This window comes from Pristiophorus japonicus, chromosome 4 (genome assembly GCF_044704955.1).
Source record: "Pristiophorus japonicus isolate sPriJap1 chromosome 4, sPriJap1.hap1, whole genome shotgun sequence".
Taxonomy (NCBI): domain Eukaryota; kingdom Metazoa; phylum Chordata; class Chondrichthyes; family Pristiophoridae; genus Pristiophorus; species Pristiophorus japonicus.
Genome location: NC_091980.1, coordinates 157,659,684 through 157,677,863, shown reverse-complemented (window position 1 = coordinate 157,677,863; position 18,180 = coordinate 157,659,684). Strand labels below are relative to the sequence as shown.

Genomic DNA, 18,180 nt, shown 5'->3' with positions numbered 1-18,180 from the left:
CGGTGAACCCTCGCTGCACCCCCCCAACAGCAAGAACGTCCCTCCTCAGACCAGGAGACCAAAACTGAACGCAACACTCCAGGCGAGGCCCCTCCAAGGCCCCGCACAACTGCAGCAAGACCCCCCCCACTCCCACACCCAAAACCCCCAGCCACGAAGGTCAACCAACACACAACACACCACCTGCCTTCCCCACCGCCCGCTGCATCCGCACGTCAACCCCCAATGACTGACACACCACGACACCCAGGCCTCGCCGCACCTCCCCCACACCCCCCCCCCCCATCCGCCGCCTTTCAGATAGTATTCTGCCCTTGTGTCTCCGCCGCCAAAGTGGACAACACCACATCCATCCACACTACACTACTCCAATTATGTTATGTACCTCAGAGTTGTTAACTCTATTGCCAATTTCCTTCAGCACTTTAGATCAATCAAACTTCCAAATTTGATGGCATTAACCCGAGAGTGCTATAATGCTCAATTAGGACAAATTTGTGGCGTGAACTGTTTTTTCTTCTTTTGTGCAGCTGGCTTGCGTCAGATTTTCTGTGAAGTGCTACTTAACCAAGAACTGGGTTCTGATCAACCTTGCCTGATCAGCAAGTTAATGTTGTCTGATGCCAAACTGTGGAAAGGTGAGTAAATTGAAACTCTTGCCTGTACCAATTCCAATTGACTCGGTGCAGGAGACCCACAACTGTTTTACTGAAGTTTTCCGACATGCCTAAGTTAGGATTTTCTGTTTCTCATTTAAAATAAAAAACTGAATGTGATAACTTTTTTTGTTTTTCCAAGGCACAATAATCTGAACATGATTAGTGTATTTTTTTGACGCAGATTTGTATGCAAAAATGGGTCTCATCTTTTCCCCATTTAACTGAGTAACTCTGAAATATCCCTGTGATTGAGTCTTCACTTAAAGGCCCTACACTACGATTGAGTGGAAGTTGGCTCCTGCTGCACAATTGTCTATTAATCCATCAACGTTATCTTGTCATCTCTCTCATGCTTTTTGAGAATAGTCTTTAAATATTTAATTTCTGTTATCTCGTCATCAGGCATCTCATTTGGAGAGAGAAATCATTGAGGTCCTATTTGCACATCACAATTATTGTTTCCTTGATAACTTAGAGGTCCCTCCCCAGCCCACTAAAATTTGTATTTTAAATTTAAGAACTCATAAAATAACTCTCTAGTTTCAATAGTAATTTTCAAAAGGGTACTGGATATATACTAATGAAAAATTTGCAGGGCTATGAGGAAAGAGCAGGGGAGTGGGATTAATTGGACTGCTCTTTCCAAGAGCCAACACAGGCCAAATAGCGCCTCTTTGATTCTAGCCTTACAGTTTCAGCTGCAGGAATATGAAGTGTCTGCCAGTGCTTGGTTGACATTTGGTTGGCAGCTTCTGATTGTTGGAACAGAATTTGTTGAAAATGATCCATTTGAAGATTGCTTTTGTCTCCAAATTTGTACAGCTTTTTGTGGAATCATGCAAACTTTTCTCTGGATTATTAACAATATTGTTCTTAAATCCACTTGCATTTGTCGGTTTGTTGAACTCTGCCTCGCTTTTGTCGGAGCTACAACAGTTCTTCTGTGAGTGTGAAGCTCAGGTTTGCATGAACAATAAACCTGTAGAACGAAGAACCTCGTGGAAGTTTTATAGAAATTTACAGCACAGAAGGAGGCCATTTTGGCCCATCTTATCCACGCCACTCGACAAAGAGCCGCACGGCCCTTGGTCAGCAGCCCTGAAGGTTACATATAAACCTCTGAACAATGATGGAAAGGCAAAGAGCACCCAGCCCAACCAGTCCGCCTCCCTTATGCTGAAACATTCTACACTCCACCCCTACCGAAACCATATGAGCAGCATTCTCTTTGTAGCTCCCAAGCCCCACTCCCGAAGGAGATATTCGGAGAGGTGATCAAAGGCTTGGTTAAAGAGATAGGTTTTAAGGAGGAGAGGGAGGTGGCGAGATGGAAAGGTGTATGGAGGGAATTCCAGAGTGTAGGACCTAGCCAGCTGAAGGCACAATCGGTAATGGTGGGGGCAAAGGAAGGGGGGATGTAGAAGAGAAACGAGTGTTGGGAACTACAAACCGAGATCGTTTTTTAAAATATATTTTGCTTTTTTACTGCACAATCTGGATTAACTGACCTGTGCACCATCTGGATTAGAACAGGAGGGCTTCACATTCTCTTGACCACCTGATTTCTGCTCGATAAAGGTTAAGTGTGAGATGTGCTTTCTGTTTTCTCCATGACTGGTTACAGGGAAGAATCTGGCCTGAAAAGTGCTGCTGAGGTCAGAAATCCCATGTGGGGACTGGGGACAACCCTGTCGTTCTGACACCCACCACTCATTCGCCTTGTGGTTTGTATTTAAGATGCAGTTGTAAATCATAAAATGGCCATTCTGCCCATGACTACTGGTATGAATTTGTATTCAGTGGCTGCAAAATGTCAGTGAAGACATTACTACAGGTTGTGCAAACGAATAAAAATATGCAGTGTCTGAATGCTACAGAATAAACAAGGAACAGTCAGAGTAAATATGCAATGTTTTTTAATGCAGGAGCACGAAAGATCTTCCATGAACTCATAGTGTGCAGTTTGCTGATGGAAACTGAATACAAGCGGCTTTTTGCTATTGAATTTATCACCGTAAGTGATCGCATTGTACCGGTTACAGCCCAGCAGTGACTTGAGATTTGGAAGCTGTCCTCCATTCGAAAGTGATTTTCTAGGGTAAATTAGAGACCAAAAAAAATTAAATGGAGAGGAGTAAAATACAAAATTTGGCCGCTGAGCGAAATCAACAGCAAAAGAAACACGCATTGCTTTGGACAAATTAATTGGGGGAATCCTTGGTGCAAGGTGCCAATTTTGAAATGATTGTCTTCAAAATTATGGAGAGATATGAAGGTGTAGAGAAGATTATTCCGCTGTGGGGGGAGTCCAAAACTAGGGGCCATAAATACGAGAGTCACTAATAAATCCAACAGGGAATTCAGGAAAAACCTCTTTACTCGGCTAGTGGTGAGAACGTGGAGTAGTTGAAGCGAATAACATGGATGTATTTAAGGAGAAGCTTGATAAGTACATGAGGGAGAAAGGAATAGAAGGATATGCTGGTGGGTGGAGAGTCCAGAACAAGAGGGCATAACCTTAAAAATTAGAGCTAGGCCTTCCAGGGGTGATGTCAGGAAGGACTTCTTCACACACAGGGTAGTGGGAATCTGGAACTCTTTTCCACCCCACCCCCCCGCCCCCAAACAAAAGAAAAGCTGTTGCTGCTGGGTGTCAATTGAAAATTTCAAAACCAAGATGGATAGATTATTATTTGGCAAGGTTATTAATGGTTACGGAATCAAAATGGGTAGATGGAACTAAGATGCAGATCAGCCCTGATCTAATTGAATGATGGAACAGGCTTGAGGGGTGGAATGACGTACTTCTGTTCCTATGTTCTAATAAGGTTAGATGACGTAAATAGCGAGAGGAAGCTTGTGTGGAGCATAAACACCGGCATGGACCTGTTGGGCGAATGGCCTGTTACTATGCTGTAATTTCTATGTAATGTAATTATAGATTGGTAAAGTAAATGAGTTCCTTACAGGCTGATACAGGAGAAATTATAATGGAGAATAAGGAAATGGCAGAGAAATTAAAGAAATACTTTCTGTCTGTCTTCACGGAAGAAGATGCAAAAAATCTGGAAATAGTGGAGAACCGAGGGTCTAGCGAGAATGAGGAACTGAAAGAAATGAGTATTAGTAAAAAAAATAGTACTGGAGAAATTAATGGGACTGAAAGTCGATAAATCCCTTGGATCTGATGGCCTATATCCTAGGGTTTTGAAAGAGGTGGCTATAGAGATACTGGATGCATGGTTGTCATCTTCCAAAATTCCATAGATTCTCGAACAGTTCCCGTGGATTGGAAGTAGCTAATGTAACCCCGCTATTTAAGAAAGGAGGGAGAGAGAAAACGTGGAACTACAGACCAGTTAGCCTGACATCAGTAGTCGGGAAAATGCTAGAATCTATTATTAAGGATGTAACAGGGCACTTAGAAAAGAATAGGATTGGGCAGAGTCAACACAGATTTATGAAAGGGAAATCATGTTTGACAAATCTGTTCGAGTTTTTTAAGGTTGTAACGAGCAGAATAGATAAGGGGGATTTCAGAAGGCATTCGATAAGGTGCCACACAAGGTTATTGAGCAAAATTAGGGCTAGGATTGGTTAACGGACAGAAAACAGAGAGTAGGAATAAACTGGTCATTTTCAGGTGGCAGACTGTAACTAGTGGGGTCCCGCAAGGATCGATGCTTGGGCCTCCGCTATTTACAATATAAATCAATGATTTGGATGAGGGGACCAAATGTAATATATCCAAGTTTGCTGATGATACAAAGCTAGGTGGGAATGTAAGTTGAGGAGGATGCAAAGAAGCTTCAATGGGATATAGACAGGGTAAGTGAGTGGGCAAGAACATGGCAAATGGAATATATCATGGAGAAATGTGAAGTTACCCACTTTGGTCGGAAAAATAGAAAAGCAGAGTATTTTTTAAACAGTGAGAGATTGGGAAATGTTGGTGTTCAGAGGGACCTGGGGCGGTACCTTATACACAAAACACTGAACGTTAACATGCAGGTACAGCAAGCAATTAAGAAAGCAAATGGTATGTTGGCCTTTATTACAAGAGGATTTGAGTATAAGAGTAAAGACATCTTATTACAATTATATAATGCCCTGGTGAGACCACACCTGGAGTATTGTGTACAGTTTTGGTCTCCTTACCTAAGGAAGGATATACTTGCCATAGAGGGAGTGCAACAAAGGTTCACCAGACTGATTCCTGGGATGGGGGATTGTCCTTTGAGGAGAGATTGAGTAGACTCGGCCTATATTCTCTCGATTTTTAGAAGAATGAGAGATTATCTCATTGATGCATACAAAATTCTTACAGGGCTTGACCGGGTAGATGTAGGGAGGATGTTTCCCCTGGCTGGGGAGTCTAGAACCAGGGGTCGCAGTCTCAGAATAAGGGGTTGGCCATTTAGTACTGAGATGAGGAGACATTTTTTCACTCAGAGGGTGGTGAATCTCTGGAATTCTCTACCCCAGAGGGCTGTGGAGGCTCAGTCTTTGAGTATATTCAAGACCAAGATCGATAGATTTTATGATATTAAGGAAATCAAGGGATATGGGGATAGTGCAGGAAAGTGGAGTTGAGGTGGATGGTCAGCCATGATCTCATTGAATGGAAGAGCTGGCTCGAAGAGGCCGAATGGCCCACTCCTGCCCCTATTTATGTTAAACTTATTGCATCAAACATTAAAGTTTTCTATTGTACAGTTTGTGGTTGAAAGGGAATAATAATCTGTTTGTTCCCGATAGCACTACAAGCAACTGCAGCTGGAGTTTGTGGAGGATGATCATGATCGAAACGTATCTGTGACTGCACAATCTGTTCAAATATTCACCGTTCCAACACTGGTAAGTGGAATAAGTACAGCGCAGACTCTCTGAAGAACAGGTGGAAAGTGCTATGGGTTAGAGATCTTTAAAGACTGCATTCATCAAAGAGTACCACCAGTGTAAAGCAAGGTTGACCTGAGTAAAATTCCATAAATTACCTTTGTAATGAAGAGCAGTGTGACGTCTGGGCTGCTGATTGAGCAGTCTGGTAATCAGTGATAGCACGTCACCATCACCGGGTGGAAATCCTTTTGTTTCTCACTAACCATATACACGTCTGTCTAGATGAAAAACGTAAAGGTTCTGGTTTAATTTTTCTTTCGTCTCCACTTCTTGAATGAATATTACAGTAAATTTTTAATCTTTGTTAGGCTCGTCATCTGATTGAAGAACATGATGCGCTAAAAATCATTATCGAAACCATAATCGAGCTGTTGTCTGAGCACATGGATAATGGCAAGCTTCATTTTCAGAGTTACTCCCACGATAAATTGTTCAGGAAACAAATGGTCTTGTATGACCTTAAGTAAGTGCACCTTCAGACCCCAGATTGGTCACCTTTCTTTCGTGATGGATAGGGTGACAGTATACCACTTTTTCAAATCATTTGATTTATTTTATGAAATGTTGCGAGGCAGATTGCTATTACAAGGTAGCTGGTTTACTGGTGATAAGATAATATTTAGGACCATTGTATTTACATAATATTTCAGTGGCATAGCCAAATGCCAGCTTCTCATTTTCTGTGCTTTATACAGAACAAATTATTAACTTCTTGCTGCACAGAAGAATTCATTATAGACTAATCTGTCCATGTGTGCGAATATAGGTGTAGCGCCGAAAATCCGGAGTTTTGGAATATTCCTGAATCCGGACTCCGGTAAATTCATGGTTGTCCAGAATCCGCAAAATGTTCTGGAATTCGGACACCCTGCCAAACCTTTGCCACTACCGGTCGGGCCTAGGGAAAAGTCAAAAAATGAAATCCAACTAACAAAAATTGCAAGAATAAAAACTCCAATCCTACCTGTTCCAGGCCAGGTCTTCACAGTCACCGCACATAGAAACAGAGAAAATAGATGCAGGAGTCGGCCATTCGGCCCTTCGAGCCTGCACCGCCATTCAATGAGTTCATGGCTGAACATGCAACTTCAGTACCCCATTCCTGCTTTCTCACCATACCCCTTGATCCCCCTAGTAGTAAGGACTACATCTAACTCCTTTTTGAATATATTTAGTGAATTGGCCTCAACTTTCTGTGGCAGAGAATTCCACAGGTTCACCACTCTCTGGGTGAAGAGGTTTCTCCTCATCTCGGTCCTAAATGGCTTACCCCTTATCCCTAGACTGTGACCCCTGGTTCTGGACCTCCCCAACATTATTAAGAACATACGAATTAGGAACAGGAGTAGGCCATCTCGCCCCTCGAGCCTGTCCCGCCATTCAACAAGATCATGGCTGATCTGGCCGTGGACTCGGCTCCACTTACCCGCCCGCTCCCCATAACCATTAATTCCCTTATTGGTTAAAAATATCTATCTGTGATTTGAATATATTCAATGAGCTAGCCTCAACTGCTTCCTTGGGCAGAGAATTCCACAGATTCACAACCCTCTGGGAGAAGAAATTTCTTCTCAACTCGGTTTTAAATTGGCTCCCCCGTATTTTGAGCACCGCTGCTCCTAGGTCTGCATGCAGATATCTTCAGCCAAAACCAACCAAGCTCCGCCCACAAGTCTCCGGCCAGAACTAACCAAACTCCGCGCGCAAGTCTCCGGCCAGAACTAACCAAACTCCGCGCGCAAGTCTCCGGCCAGAACTAACCAAGCTCCGCGCGCAAGTCTCTGGCCAGAACTAACCAAGCTCCGCGCGCAAGTCTCTGGCCAGAACTAACCAAGCTCCGCGCGCAAGTCTCTGGCCAGAACTAACCAAGCTCCGCGCGCAAGTCTCTGGCCAGAACTAACCAAGCTCCGCGCGCAAGTCTCTGGCCAGAACTAACCAAGCTCCGCGCGCAAGTCTCTGGCCAGAACTAACCAAACTCCGCGCGCAAGTCTCTGGCCAGAACTAACTAAACTCCGCGCGCAAGTCTCCGGCCAGAACTAACCAAACTCCACGTGCAAGTCTCCGGCCAGAACTAACCAAACTCCGTGCGCAAGTCTCCGGCCAGAACTAACCAAACTCCACGTGCAAGTCTCCGGCCAGAACTAACCAAACTCCACGCGCAAGTCTCTGGCCAGAACTAACCAAACTCCGCGCACAAGTCCCTGTCGGCATGTACAGGGCATCAGACTACCTTCCAAAACATATAGGTACAAAAAAACGGGAGAGGGAGACTTGCGATGTGTTGCGAAGAAGCGAGGACTACGATGCCTGTGAAGAGAAATACAAAATGATGTCCAAAAGCCGGAAATATCGCAACCTGGGCCCAGGCATTTCCGGACTCTGGACACACCTCTGGCGTTCCGAAATCCGCAAATATCCGAACCATGGCTCAGGCGTTTCTGGACTTCTGACATCAGAAACCTGTTCGAAAGTCTGGAAAAGCATGAAGTCTGGAATGGCCTCGGTCCCGAGGGTTCCGGATTTTAGATGCTGCACCTGTATAATCTTTTTATTCACTTAAGTGCTGTATTTTAACTTGTCTGACTGGGCATTCAGTACAACTTTCTGGAAGTGCATTGTACGCAACTCTCCAGCTATTTCTGATCATGCAGCTGCATTTATTGCGAGGGGAATAGAGTATAAAAATAGGGAAGTCTTGCTACAACTGTACAGGGTGTTGGTGAGACCACACCTGGAGTACTACGTACAGTTGGCCTCCTTATATACTTGCATTGGAGGCTGTTCAGAGAAGGTTCACCAGGTTGATTCCTGAGATGAAGAGGTTGTCTTGTGAAGAAAGGTTGGGCCTATCCTTATTGGAGTTTAGAAGAATGAGAGGTGATCTTATTGAAACGTATAAGATTATGAGGGGGCTTGACAGGGTAGATGCAGAGATGATGTTTCCCCTCGGGGAATCTAAAACTGGGGGCATAGTTTCAGAATAAGGGGTCGCACATTTAAAATGGAGATGAGGAGGAATTTCTTGGTGTCGTGGAGGCTGCGTCATTGAATATATTTAAGGTGGAGCTAGACAGATTTTTGAGCGATAAGGGAGTAAAGGGTTATGGGGAGCGGGCAGGGAAGTGGTTCAGGCCAAGATAAGATCAGCCATGATATTGAATGGCAGAGCAGGCTCGAGGGACCAAATGGCCTGCTCCTGCTCCTAGTTCTTGTATTCTCATGTTCTCAGAAGTTCTGATGCGGTAAAGCAATCGCGGAATGAGTTTTATTTGCTGGATTTTTAAAAAGTTGAGAAATCACAATGTTTAAACAAAACATGAAATATCTGTTTCAAAATAAATTAATGCTTTCTGGAACAAAAGTCGGGTTACTGTGGATGCTGGGAATCTGAAATAGAAACAGAAGCTGCTGGAAACACTCAGCAGGTCAGGTTGCATCAGTGGAGGGAGAAACTGAGCTAACGTTTCCGGTCAATGACCTGATAGTTCTGATGACCAGTCTCGTCGACCTGAACTGTTGAGGGTAATTTTAACCCTTAAAAATGAATGCATTTGGGTCGGGTGGGAAGTAAAAATGTTAAGTTTCAAACGGGAACCCAACCTGCCTTGAACACGCCCACTCCTGGGTTTAACTGAGGCAGGACAAGGAGTGGCCGACCAAATCTGCACTCCGGAGACGGATCGGTCATTGAAAGTTTTTTAAAGAGGCTGCATGCCTTTTATTTTAATGGGGTTTGTATTTTTCACTGCTGTGTCCGGGTTTCCCAGGCCTCTGGAAACTCGGCAGGTGAAAGGAGGCGTGATGGACAGAATCCACAAGGCAAGTGCCTTTACAGCACTGCTTGTGGATTGGCTTTCGGGCAAAGTGCCTGGAAAGACTTATCTTGCACGCCTTTAATTAAAACTTTTTGGGTTTCCCGACCATAAGAAATAGGAGCAGGAGTCAACGTTTCAGATCTGTGACCCTTTGTCTGAACTGGAAAAGTTTGAAATGTAACAGATTATTAAGGAAGGGCAGGGGAAAGGGGAGAGGAGGAAAGAACAAAAGGGAAGATCTGTGATAGGGTGGAAGGTAGGAGAGATTTAAGAGACAACAAGGATGATGGGCCAAACTGAGATGGTAATGGCACAAGTTAGGAAACAAAAGATGAGTCTAGATAGGGTGTGAATGGCGGAATCATCACCAGCTGCCCTGGGAAAGAAAGAAAACAATCATCATATGCAGTCCCTCGAAATCGAGGAAGACTTGCTTCCACTCTGAGTTCTCAGGTGACTGTACAGTCCAATACCGGAATTACAGTCTCTGTCACAGGTGGGACAGACAGTGGTTGGAGGAAAGGGTGGGTGGGGCAGGTTTGCCGCACGCTCTTTCCGCTGCCTGTGCTTGATTTCTGCATGCTCTCGGCGACGAGACTCGAGGTGCTCAGCGCCCTCCCGGATGCACTTCCTCCACTTTGGGCGGTCTTTGGCCAGGGATTCCCAGGTGCCGGTGGGGATGTTGCACTTTATCAGAGAGGTTTTGAGGGTGTCCTTGAAACCTTTCCTCTGCCCACCTGGGGCTCGCTTGCCGTGACGGAGCTCCGAGTAGAGCACTTGCTTTGGGAGTCTTGTTGGGCATGCGAACGATGTGGCCCGCCCAACGAAGCTGGTTGAATATGGTCAGTGCTTCAATGCTGGGCATGTTGACCTGAGCGAGAACACTGATGTTGGTGCGTCTGTCCTCCCAGTTTTATCTGTCAACTAAAATAACAAAAAATAGAAGTACTGGTCATTCATTTATTGCTGTTTATGATGCCTCGACATCTGCAAACAGGACTGCTTTCACCTTCATAGCAAAAGTCACTGCATTCCAAAATAGGTCATTGTATGTGAATTGCTTTGAAAGATGAGATAGGATGCTATAGACAAGCAAGTTTTTCCTTTGACTGTGATTTATTGTTATGCCAAAGCACTTCATGGAGGTGGTTATTAAATCAGAAGCGTGTACACGCCATGTGTAGGATAGAGCCTTCCAAGTCCTAAAAGCAGTGCAAAGGACAGCACCAAGACTGATTCCTCATGTCAGGTAGAAAATTTGAGGAATGATTTAATAAAGTTGGACTTTTAAGGCTTAAAGGACATTTTTGGAGGGCAGGGATAGAGAAAATGAAACCAGAAAAATACCTTCCGATGCGTCAAGGCCGTAAGACAAAAGGGCACAGGTTTAGGATTATAAAGAGTAAACTTAGTACTGATGTCTGCAAGCATTACCTTTCAATTCTAGGATGATCAACAACTGAATTGGGTTGCCGGTCATGATAGTTGAGATCAAGATACTGGACTCCATTAAGAAATGGTTGGATGAGAGTTGTTCTGTCAGCTGAGGCTCAGTGGGCAGCTTGAACACAAAATCCAGACTGACACTTCAGTACTTAAGGGAGTGCCGTCTTTCAGATCTGACGTCAATCCTCTCGGGTGGACCTAAAAGATCCTATGGCATTATTTTGAAGAAGAGTAAGCGAGTTCTCTCTGGTATCCTGGCCAATATTTATTCCTCAATCAACATCAGAAACAGATTATTTGGTCCTAACAATGCTGTTTGTGGGAGCTTGCTGTGTGCAGATTGGTTTCCGTATTTCTTACATTACAGCAGTGGCTACACTTCCCTTATCCGCACCACCCCTCGTCCAGCACTATTCCCGGGTGGCACATGTGCAGAATGCGGCCAGTCAAAATCCATCCTTCCTTCTCTGGTCTCGGAACATGCAATTAAAAAAATTCATACAGGGTACTCACCAATATAATCTTTCTCCTCGATGTCGGGGTTACTGGCTGTTGTCTCCTCGTCACTCTGCTGGAACTCCTGCAGCCACAGTCCTTGGGCCGGCTGCTCCTCTGCTCAGCGCTCCCTCCGGGGAGTTCGGGCCTGCTCAGACCACGCTGACTCTTTCGGCCCATTTGGGCTGCGCCGACTCTTCGGAGCTGTTGGGGCCCCGCTTGGACCGCTGATGCTGACACCCCCCGCCCCCCCCTCCCCCACCCCCCGGACTTCGGGCCTTCCCTCATCCGACAAAATCCCTCATTCGGCACAGGCCAGGTCCCGAGGGTGCCGGAATTAGGGAGGTTCAACCTGTATTTAATTGGTTGTAAAGCGCTTTGCAATGTCCTGAAGTCATGAAATGTGCTGCAGAAATTCAAGTCTTTTTTTCTTTCTCTGGAAAAAGGATGCATGTCCAAACCTATTTTATGATTCTACTGGTGTGTCTGCATTGCCTCCAGCCTGGTACCTCACCTGAGTGACCCTTCTTCATGTGCAAGAAGCTAAGGGCCGCCTGGCTGCCTTCAGTTGGAAAGTGATTTTCTTCTCGAGTGCGGGTCAGAGACACAAAAAATGTTCAATGGCCAATTATGAAATTACTGTCTTTAAAATTACAACTCGATTTGATAGGGTAGACATAGAGAAGATGTTTTGGAATCCAAAACTAGGGGCCATAAATATAAGCGAGTCACTAATAAACCCAATAAGGAATTCAGGAGCAACTTATTTACTGTGATTGAAGCTGGCACCTTTCTAGCCCTGTGGTCTCTGTGATACTATTCAGTGGCTTGAGCAGTGGTGCAAGAGGGAGGGATTCAAATTCCTGGGACATTGGGACCAGTTCTGGGGGAAGTGGGACCTGTACAAAAGGGACGGTCTGCACTTGGGCAGGACTGGAATTGATGTCCGAGGGGTAACATTTTCTAATGCAGTTCGGGAGTGTTTAAACTAATATGGCAGGGAGATGAGAACCTATGCAGCGAGATAGGGCAAAGTAATATGGAGTCAGAAACAGATGGTAGAAAGGTAAAAAGCAGTAGTGGAAGGCCGAGTAAACAAAGGCAAGAAACAAAAAGGGCCACGCTACATCATAATTCTAAAAGGTCAAAGGGTGTTAAAAAAACAAGCCTGAAGGCTTTGTGTCTTAATGCAAGGAGTATCTGTAATAAGGTGGATAAATTAACTGTGCAAATAGATGTTAACAGATATGATGTGGTTGGGATTACAGAGACGTGGCTCCAGGATGATCAGGACTGGGAACTCAACGTCCATGAGTATTCAACATTCAGGAAGGATAGAATAAAAGGAAAAGGAGGTGGGGTAGCATTGCTGGTTAAAGTGGAGATTAATGCAATAGTTAGGAAGGACATTAGCTTGGATGATGTGGAATCTATATGGGTAGAGCTGCAGAACACCAAAGGGCAAAAAACGTTAGTGGGAGTTGTGCACAGACCTCCAAACAGTAGTAGTGATGTTGGGGAGGGCATCAAACAGGAAATTAGGGGTGTATGCAATAAAGGTGCAGCAGTTATCATGGGTGACTTTAATATGCATATAGATTGGGCTAACCAAACTGGAAGCAATACGGTGGAGGAGGATTTCCTGGAGTGCATAAGGGATGGTTTTCTAGACCATTATGTCGAGGAACCAACTAGGGGGGAGGCCATCTTAGACTGGGTGTTGTGTAATGAGAGAGGATTAATTAATTAATTGTGCGAGGCTCCTTGGGAAAGAGTGACCATAATATGGTGGAATTCTACATTAGGATGGAGAATGAAACAGTTAATTCAGAGACCATAGTCCAGAAATTAAAGAAGGGTAACTTTGAAGGTATGAGCCGTGAACTGGCTAGGATAGATTGGCGAATGATACTTAAGGGGTTGACAATGGATGGGCAATGGCAGACATTTAGAGACCGCATGGATGAATTGCAACAATTGTACATCCCTGTCTGACGTAAAAATAAAAAAGGGAAGGTGGCTCAACCGTGGCTATCAAGGGAAATCAGGGATAGTATTAAAGCCAAGGAAGTGGCATATAAATTGGCCAGAAATAGCAGTGAACCCGGGGACTGGAAGAAATTTAGAACTCAGCAGAGGAGGACAAAGGGTTTGATTAGGGCAGGGAAAATAGAGTACGAGAGGAAGCTTGCAGGGAACATTGAGATAGACTGCAAACATTTCTATAGATATGTAAAGAGAAAAAGATTAGTGAAGACAAACGTAGGTCCCCTGCAGTCAGAATCAGGGGAAGTCATAACGGAGAACAAAGAAATGGCAGACCAATTGAACAAGTACTTTGGTTCGGTACTAAGGAGGACACAAACAACCTTCCGGATATAAAAGGGGTCAGAGGGTCTAGTAAGAAGGAGGAACTGAGCGAAATCCTTATTAGTCGGGAAATTGTGTTGGGGAAATTGATGGGATTGAAGGCCGATAAATCCCCAGGGCCTGATGGACTGCATCCCAGAGTACTTAAGGAGGTGGCCTTGGAAATAGCGGATGCATTGACAGTCATTTTCCAACATTCCATAGACTCTGGATCAGTTCCTATGGAGTGGAGGGTAGCCAATGTAACCCCACTTTTTTTAAAAAAGGAGGGAGAGAGAAAACAGGGAATTATAGACCGGTCAGCCTGACATCGATAGTGGGTAAAATGATGGAATCAATTATTAAGGATGTCATAGCAGCGCATTTGGAAAGAGGTGACATGATAGGTCCAAGTCAGCATGGATTTGTGAAAGGGAAATCATGCTTGACAAATCTTCTGTAATTTTTTGAGGATGTTTCCAGTAGAGTGAACAAGGGGGACCAGTTGATGTGGTGTATTTGGACTTTCAGAAGACTTTCGACAAGGTCCCACACAAGAGGTTAATGTGCAAAATTAAAGCACATGGGATTGGGGGTAGTGTGCTGACATGGTATGCAGGTACAGCAGGCGGTTAAGAAAGCAAATGGCATGTTGGCCTTCATAGCGAGGGGATTTGAGTACAGGGGCAGGGAGGTGTTACTACAGTTGTACAGGGCCTTGGTGAGGCCACACCTGGAGTATTGTGTAAAGTTTTGGTCTCCTAACTTGAGGAAGGACATTCTTGCTATTGAGGGAGTGCAGCGAAGGTTCACCAGACTGATTCCTGGGATGACGGGACTGACATATCAACAAAGACTGGATCAACTGTGCTTGTATTCACTGGAGTTCAGAAGAATGAGAGGGGATCTCATAGAAACGTTTAAAATTCTGATGGGTTTAGACAGGTTAGATGGAGGAAGAATGTTCCCAATGTTGGGGAAGTCCAGAACCAGGTGTCACAGTCTAAGGAAAAGGGGTAAGCCATTTAGGACCGAGATGAGGAGAAACTTCTTCACCCAGAGAGTGGTGAACCTGTGGAATTCTCTACCACAGAAAGTTGTTGAGGTCAATTCACTAAATATATTCAAAAAGGAGTTAGATGTAGTCCTTACTACTAGGGGGATCAAGGGGTATGGCGAGAAAGCAGAAATGGGTACTGAAGTTGCATGTTCAGCCATGAACTCATTGAATGGAGGTGCAGGCTCGAAGGGCCGAATGGCCTACTCCTGCACCTATTTTCTATGTTTCTATGAGTCACCAATGGAACCGTGGGCTTATTTTTGCCTTTCATAATTTTTGTGCGTGTCAGATTAGGAATGTTAGTTCTGAGTGAAACGTTTCTATTTTGGACACCCAGTATCGGTATCGATCAGTCTCCGATCAGTTGTGGGCACCAAGTTTAGGGTGGGAATTGCTAGGTACCAGACAACCATTTATCGAGTAAACCTCTTTTTACTTTACTGCTAACATTAAAACTGCACCAGTGTGGAGTCATTCCATTTCCACAGACATCATCGTGGGCTTCTGAATGAGATTGCCCATTTATGGTGAATTATAAAGAAAGACTTGGATTTATATCACGTCTTTCATGACCATTGGATATCTCATAGAATCATAGAAGTTTGCAGCACGGAAGGAGGCCATTTCGGCCCATCGTGTCCGCGTCGGCCAACAAGAGGCTATCAAGCCTAATCCCACTTTCCAGTCCTAGGTCCGTAACCCTGCAAGTTACGGCACTTCAGGTGCACATCCAAGTACTTTTTAAATGTGGTGAGGGTTTCTGCCTCTACGACCCTTTCAGGCAGTGAGTTCACATAGCACTTTACAGCCAATGAAGTACTTTTGATGTGTAGTCACTGTTGTAATATAGGAAATGTGGCAGTCAATTTGCGCATAAGCAAGCTCCCACAAACAGCACTGTGATAATGGCCAGATAATCTTGTTTTTTGTCATGTTGATTGAGGGATAAATATTGGCATGGGGTTGTTGGCCTGGTCGAGGACGCTAATGTTGGTGCATCTGTCCTCCCAAGGGATTTGTAGAATCTTGCGGAGATATCGTTAGTGGTATTTCTCCAGCGACTTGAGGTGTCTGCTGTACATGGTCCATGTCTCTGAGCCATACAGGAGGGCGGGTATTACTACAGCCCTGTAGACCATGAGCTTGGCCAGGACACCGGGGATAATTCCCCTGCTCTTCTTCAAAACAGTGCCATGGGAACTTTTACGTCTGCCTGAGGGAGCAGATGGGACCTCGGTTTAACATCTCATCCAAAAGACGGCACCTCCGACAGTGCAGCACTCCCTCAGTACTGCACTGGAGTGTCAGCCTAGATTTTTTTTTTTTGTGCTCAAGTCCTTTGGGTGGGATTTGAACCCACAACCTTCTGATTTGGAGGAGAAAGTGCTACCCACTGAGCCACAGCTGACACTTATTATGGGCAGTTTGAACTGACAGTTCAAGTAGGGACTGGGGTTGGACAGCCTCAACTTATTTCCACATAGGACCCTACACCTAACAGAGAGTGGAAGGATTTCTCGAGGTGAAAGGCCAATTCTCTAGTTGGTGCCCAACATCATTTAAATTTATAAAAAAAAGATTGAGAAAGTCAGTGTAGCTTGAAGATGAGTTGAAAGCAATTCAGATGAAGCGGGCCCAGTTACTTTGCAGGTCTGTGCGGTGTCTTGCACTGCAGCGTTGAGGAATGTGGGTTTTCCAAACTGTTTCCCCGAGTCGAGGGGTAAATCATTGCCCTGGTCAACTCAGGCTGGTCTTGCACAACTGCTAGCCATTCATTTATGGCACAGCATTTTTGCGAGGGCTCTTCTGCCACGATGTAATCTTCTGACAAATGGCATCCATGTTACCAAAATATTATGGCTATCATTCTCGAGTTCTGATCTTTCGTGTACATGTATGCTTTGTAATAACCCCTGCGGGTTGAAAAGAAAATAATAAACCCACTAGGGAATTCAGGAGCTACTTCTTTACTCAGTGGTTAGAATATGGAGCTCGCTACCACATAGTACAAAAGCTGCGGATGCTGGAAATCTGAAATAGAAAGCAGAAAATGCTGGAAATAGTCAGCGGGTCAGGCAGCATCTGTGGAAAGAGAATCATCAACTCTGACCTGCTGAGTATTTCCAGCATTTTCTGTTATTTCACTACCACATAGTGGTTGAGGTGAATAGTGTAGATGCATTTAAAGGGAAGCTAGATAAACATGAGGGAGAAAGGAATAAAGGGTTATGCTGATGGGGTGAGCATAAGCACTGGCATGGACTAGTAGTTGGGCCAAATAGCCTGTTTCTGTGCTGTGCATTCTTATGTAATACTAATTTTAAAAAAACAAAGTGCATTTTTCCCCTCATTTTGCATAATTTCTCATCCACAATATGTGATTTTACTACTTTTCCGCCCCTCCTTTGCAGGTATGTATTGATCAGCAGACCACCTCTGTGGACAGAGAGGCAGAGAGAACATTTTCTTGAAGGTTTTAAAACTTTTTTGAAGCTTTTAAAATCTATGCAGGTAAGTAACAGTAAAAATCAAATGCGCTGTTCTGTGTTGTAAATTTTAAGTCGTTAAAAGCACTAAGAGGAAGTGGTTTTCAATTTAAACAATTCTCTCAATAGTTTAGCGAGGTCAGGGGATCTATGTTAACTATTTCTCATTCCCATTGCAGGGCGTTTCCTTCCTGAGTCAACAGTCTGTTAAAAGCTGCAAGAACTTAGTTAGCTCGAAAATGTAGCTGATTATTTTGGGGCAGGTTGATGGGATTTGACATTCTCTCTCTTGTTTTCAAACCCCTCCATGGCCTTGCCCTTCCTTATCTCTGTAACCTCCTCCAACCCTACAAACATCCAAGATCTCTGCACTCCTCCAATTCTGGCCTCTTGAGCATCCCTGATTTTAATCGCCCCACCATTGGTGGCTGTGCCTTCAGCTGCCTTAGCACTCAGCTCTGGAATCCCCTCCCAATATCTCCGCCTCTCTACCTCTCTTTCCTCCTTTAAGATACTCCTTAAAACCTACCTCACCTGTTCTAATGTTACTTGGCTCGGTGTCAAATTTTGTTTGATAACGCTCCTGTGACACACCTTGGGACGAAAAGACGCAATATAAAGGCAACTTGTTGTTTTTGGGGGGAGGGGGAAGCGGGAGAGAGATGTGGGGTGTTTGTAGCAGTACTGAGGATATGTGTTCTTCCCAATTGTGGATACAACCTTGAAGCCTTCAAAACTAGCAACTCACAACTGGCCTAGGCCTGGGAGCATTTACCAATAATAATAATGCATTAACTTTTTCACCTTTTTGTTTAAGTGCACGGGATATTTCTGTCACTGAAACTGATATAACAGAACAAAATGCTTTTGTTGGAGCACTGTCACTGAATTCCTCCAGTGTTATGTACTCATAATGGTCTGAGTTTAATGTTCCATCTTCTTCTGAAGATAGGTTGGGCCTATACACA

The 18,180-nt window shown here is 44.5% G+C and overlaps 1 protein-coding gene across 2 annotated transcripts in view; it reads left to right on the top strand.

Annotated features, from left to right (window-relative positions):
* ubr1 (ubiquitin protein ligase E3 component n-recognin 1) overlaps positions 1-18,180 on the top strand; it is a 171,852-nt gene that overhangs the window by 51,773 nt on the left and 101,899 nt on the right. For both annotated transcript variants that reach the window (XR_011593045.1, XM_070878717.1), the window contains exons 9-13: positions 531-638; positions 2,585-2,673; positions 5,418-5,516; positions 5,870-6,024; positions 17,138-17,237. Coding sequence is in view for 1 of the 2 variants with exons in the window: in XM_070878717.1 (XP_070734818.1) it covers positions 531-638; positions 2,585-2,673; positions 5,418-5,516; positions 5,870-6,024; positions 17,138-17,237 (551 nt within the window). In the remaining variant the exon portion in view is untranslated. The remainder of the gene's footprint in view (positions 1-530; positions 639-2,584; positions 2,674-5,417; positions 5,517-5,869; positions 6,025-17,137; positions 17,238-18,180) is intronic.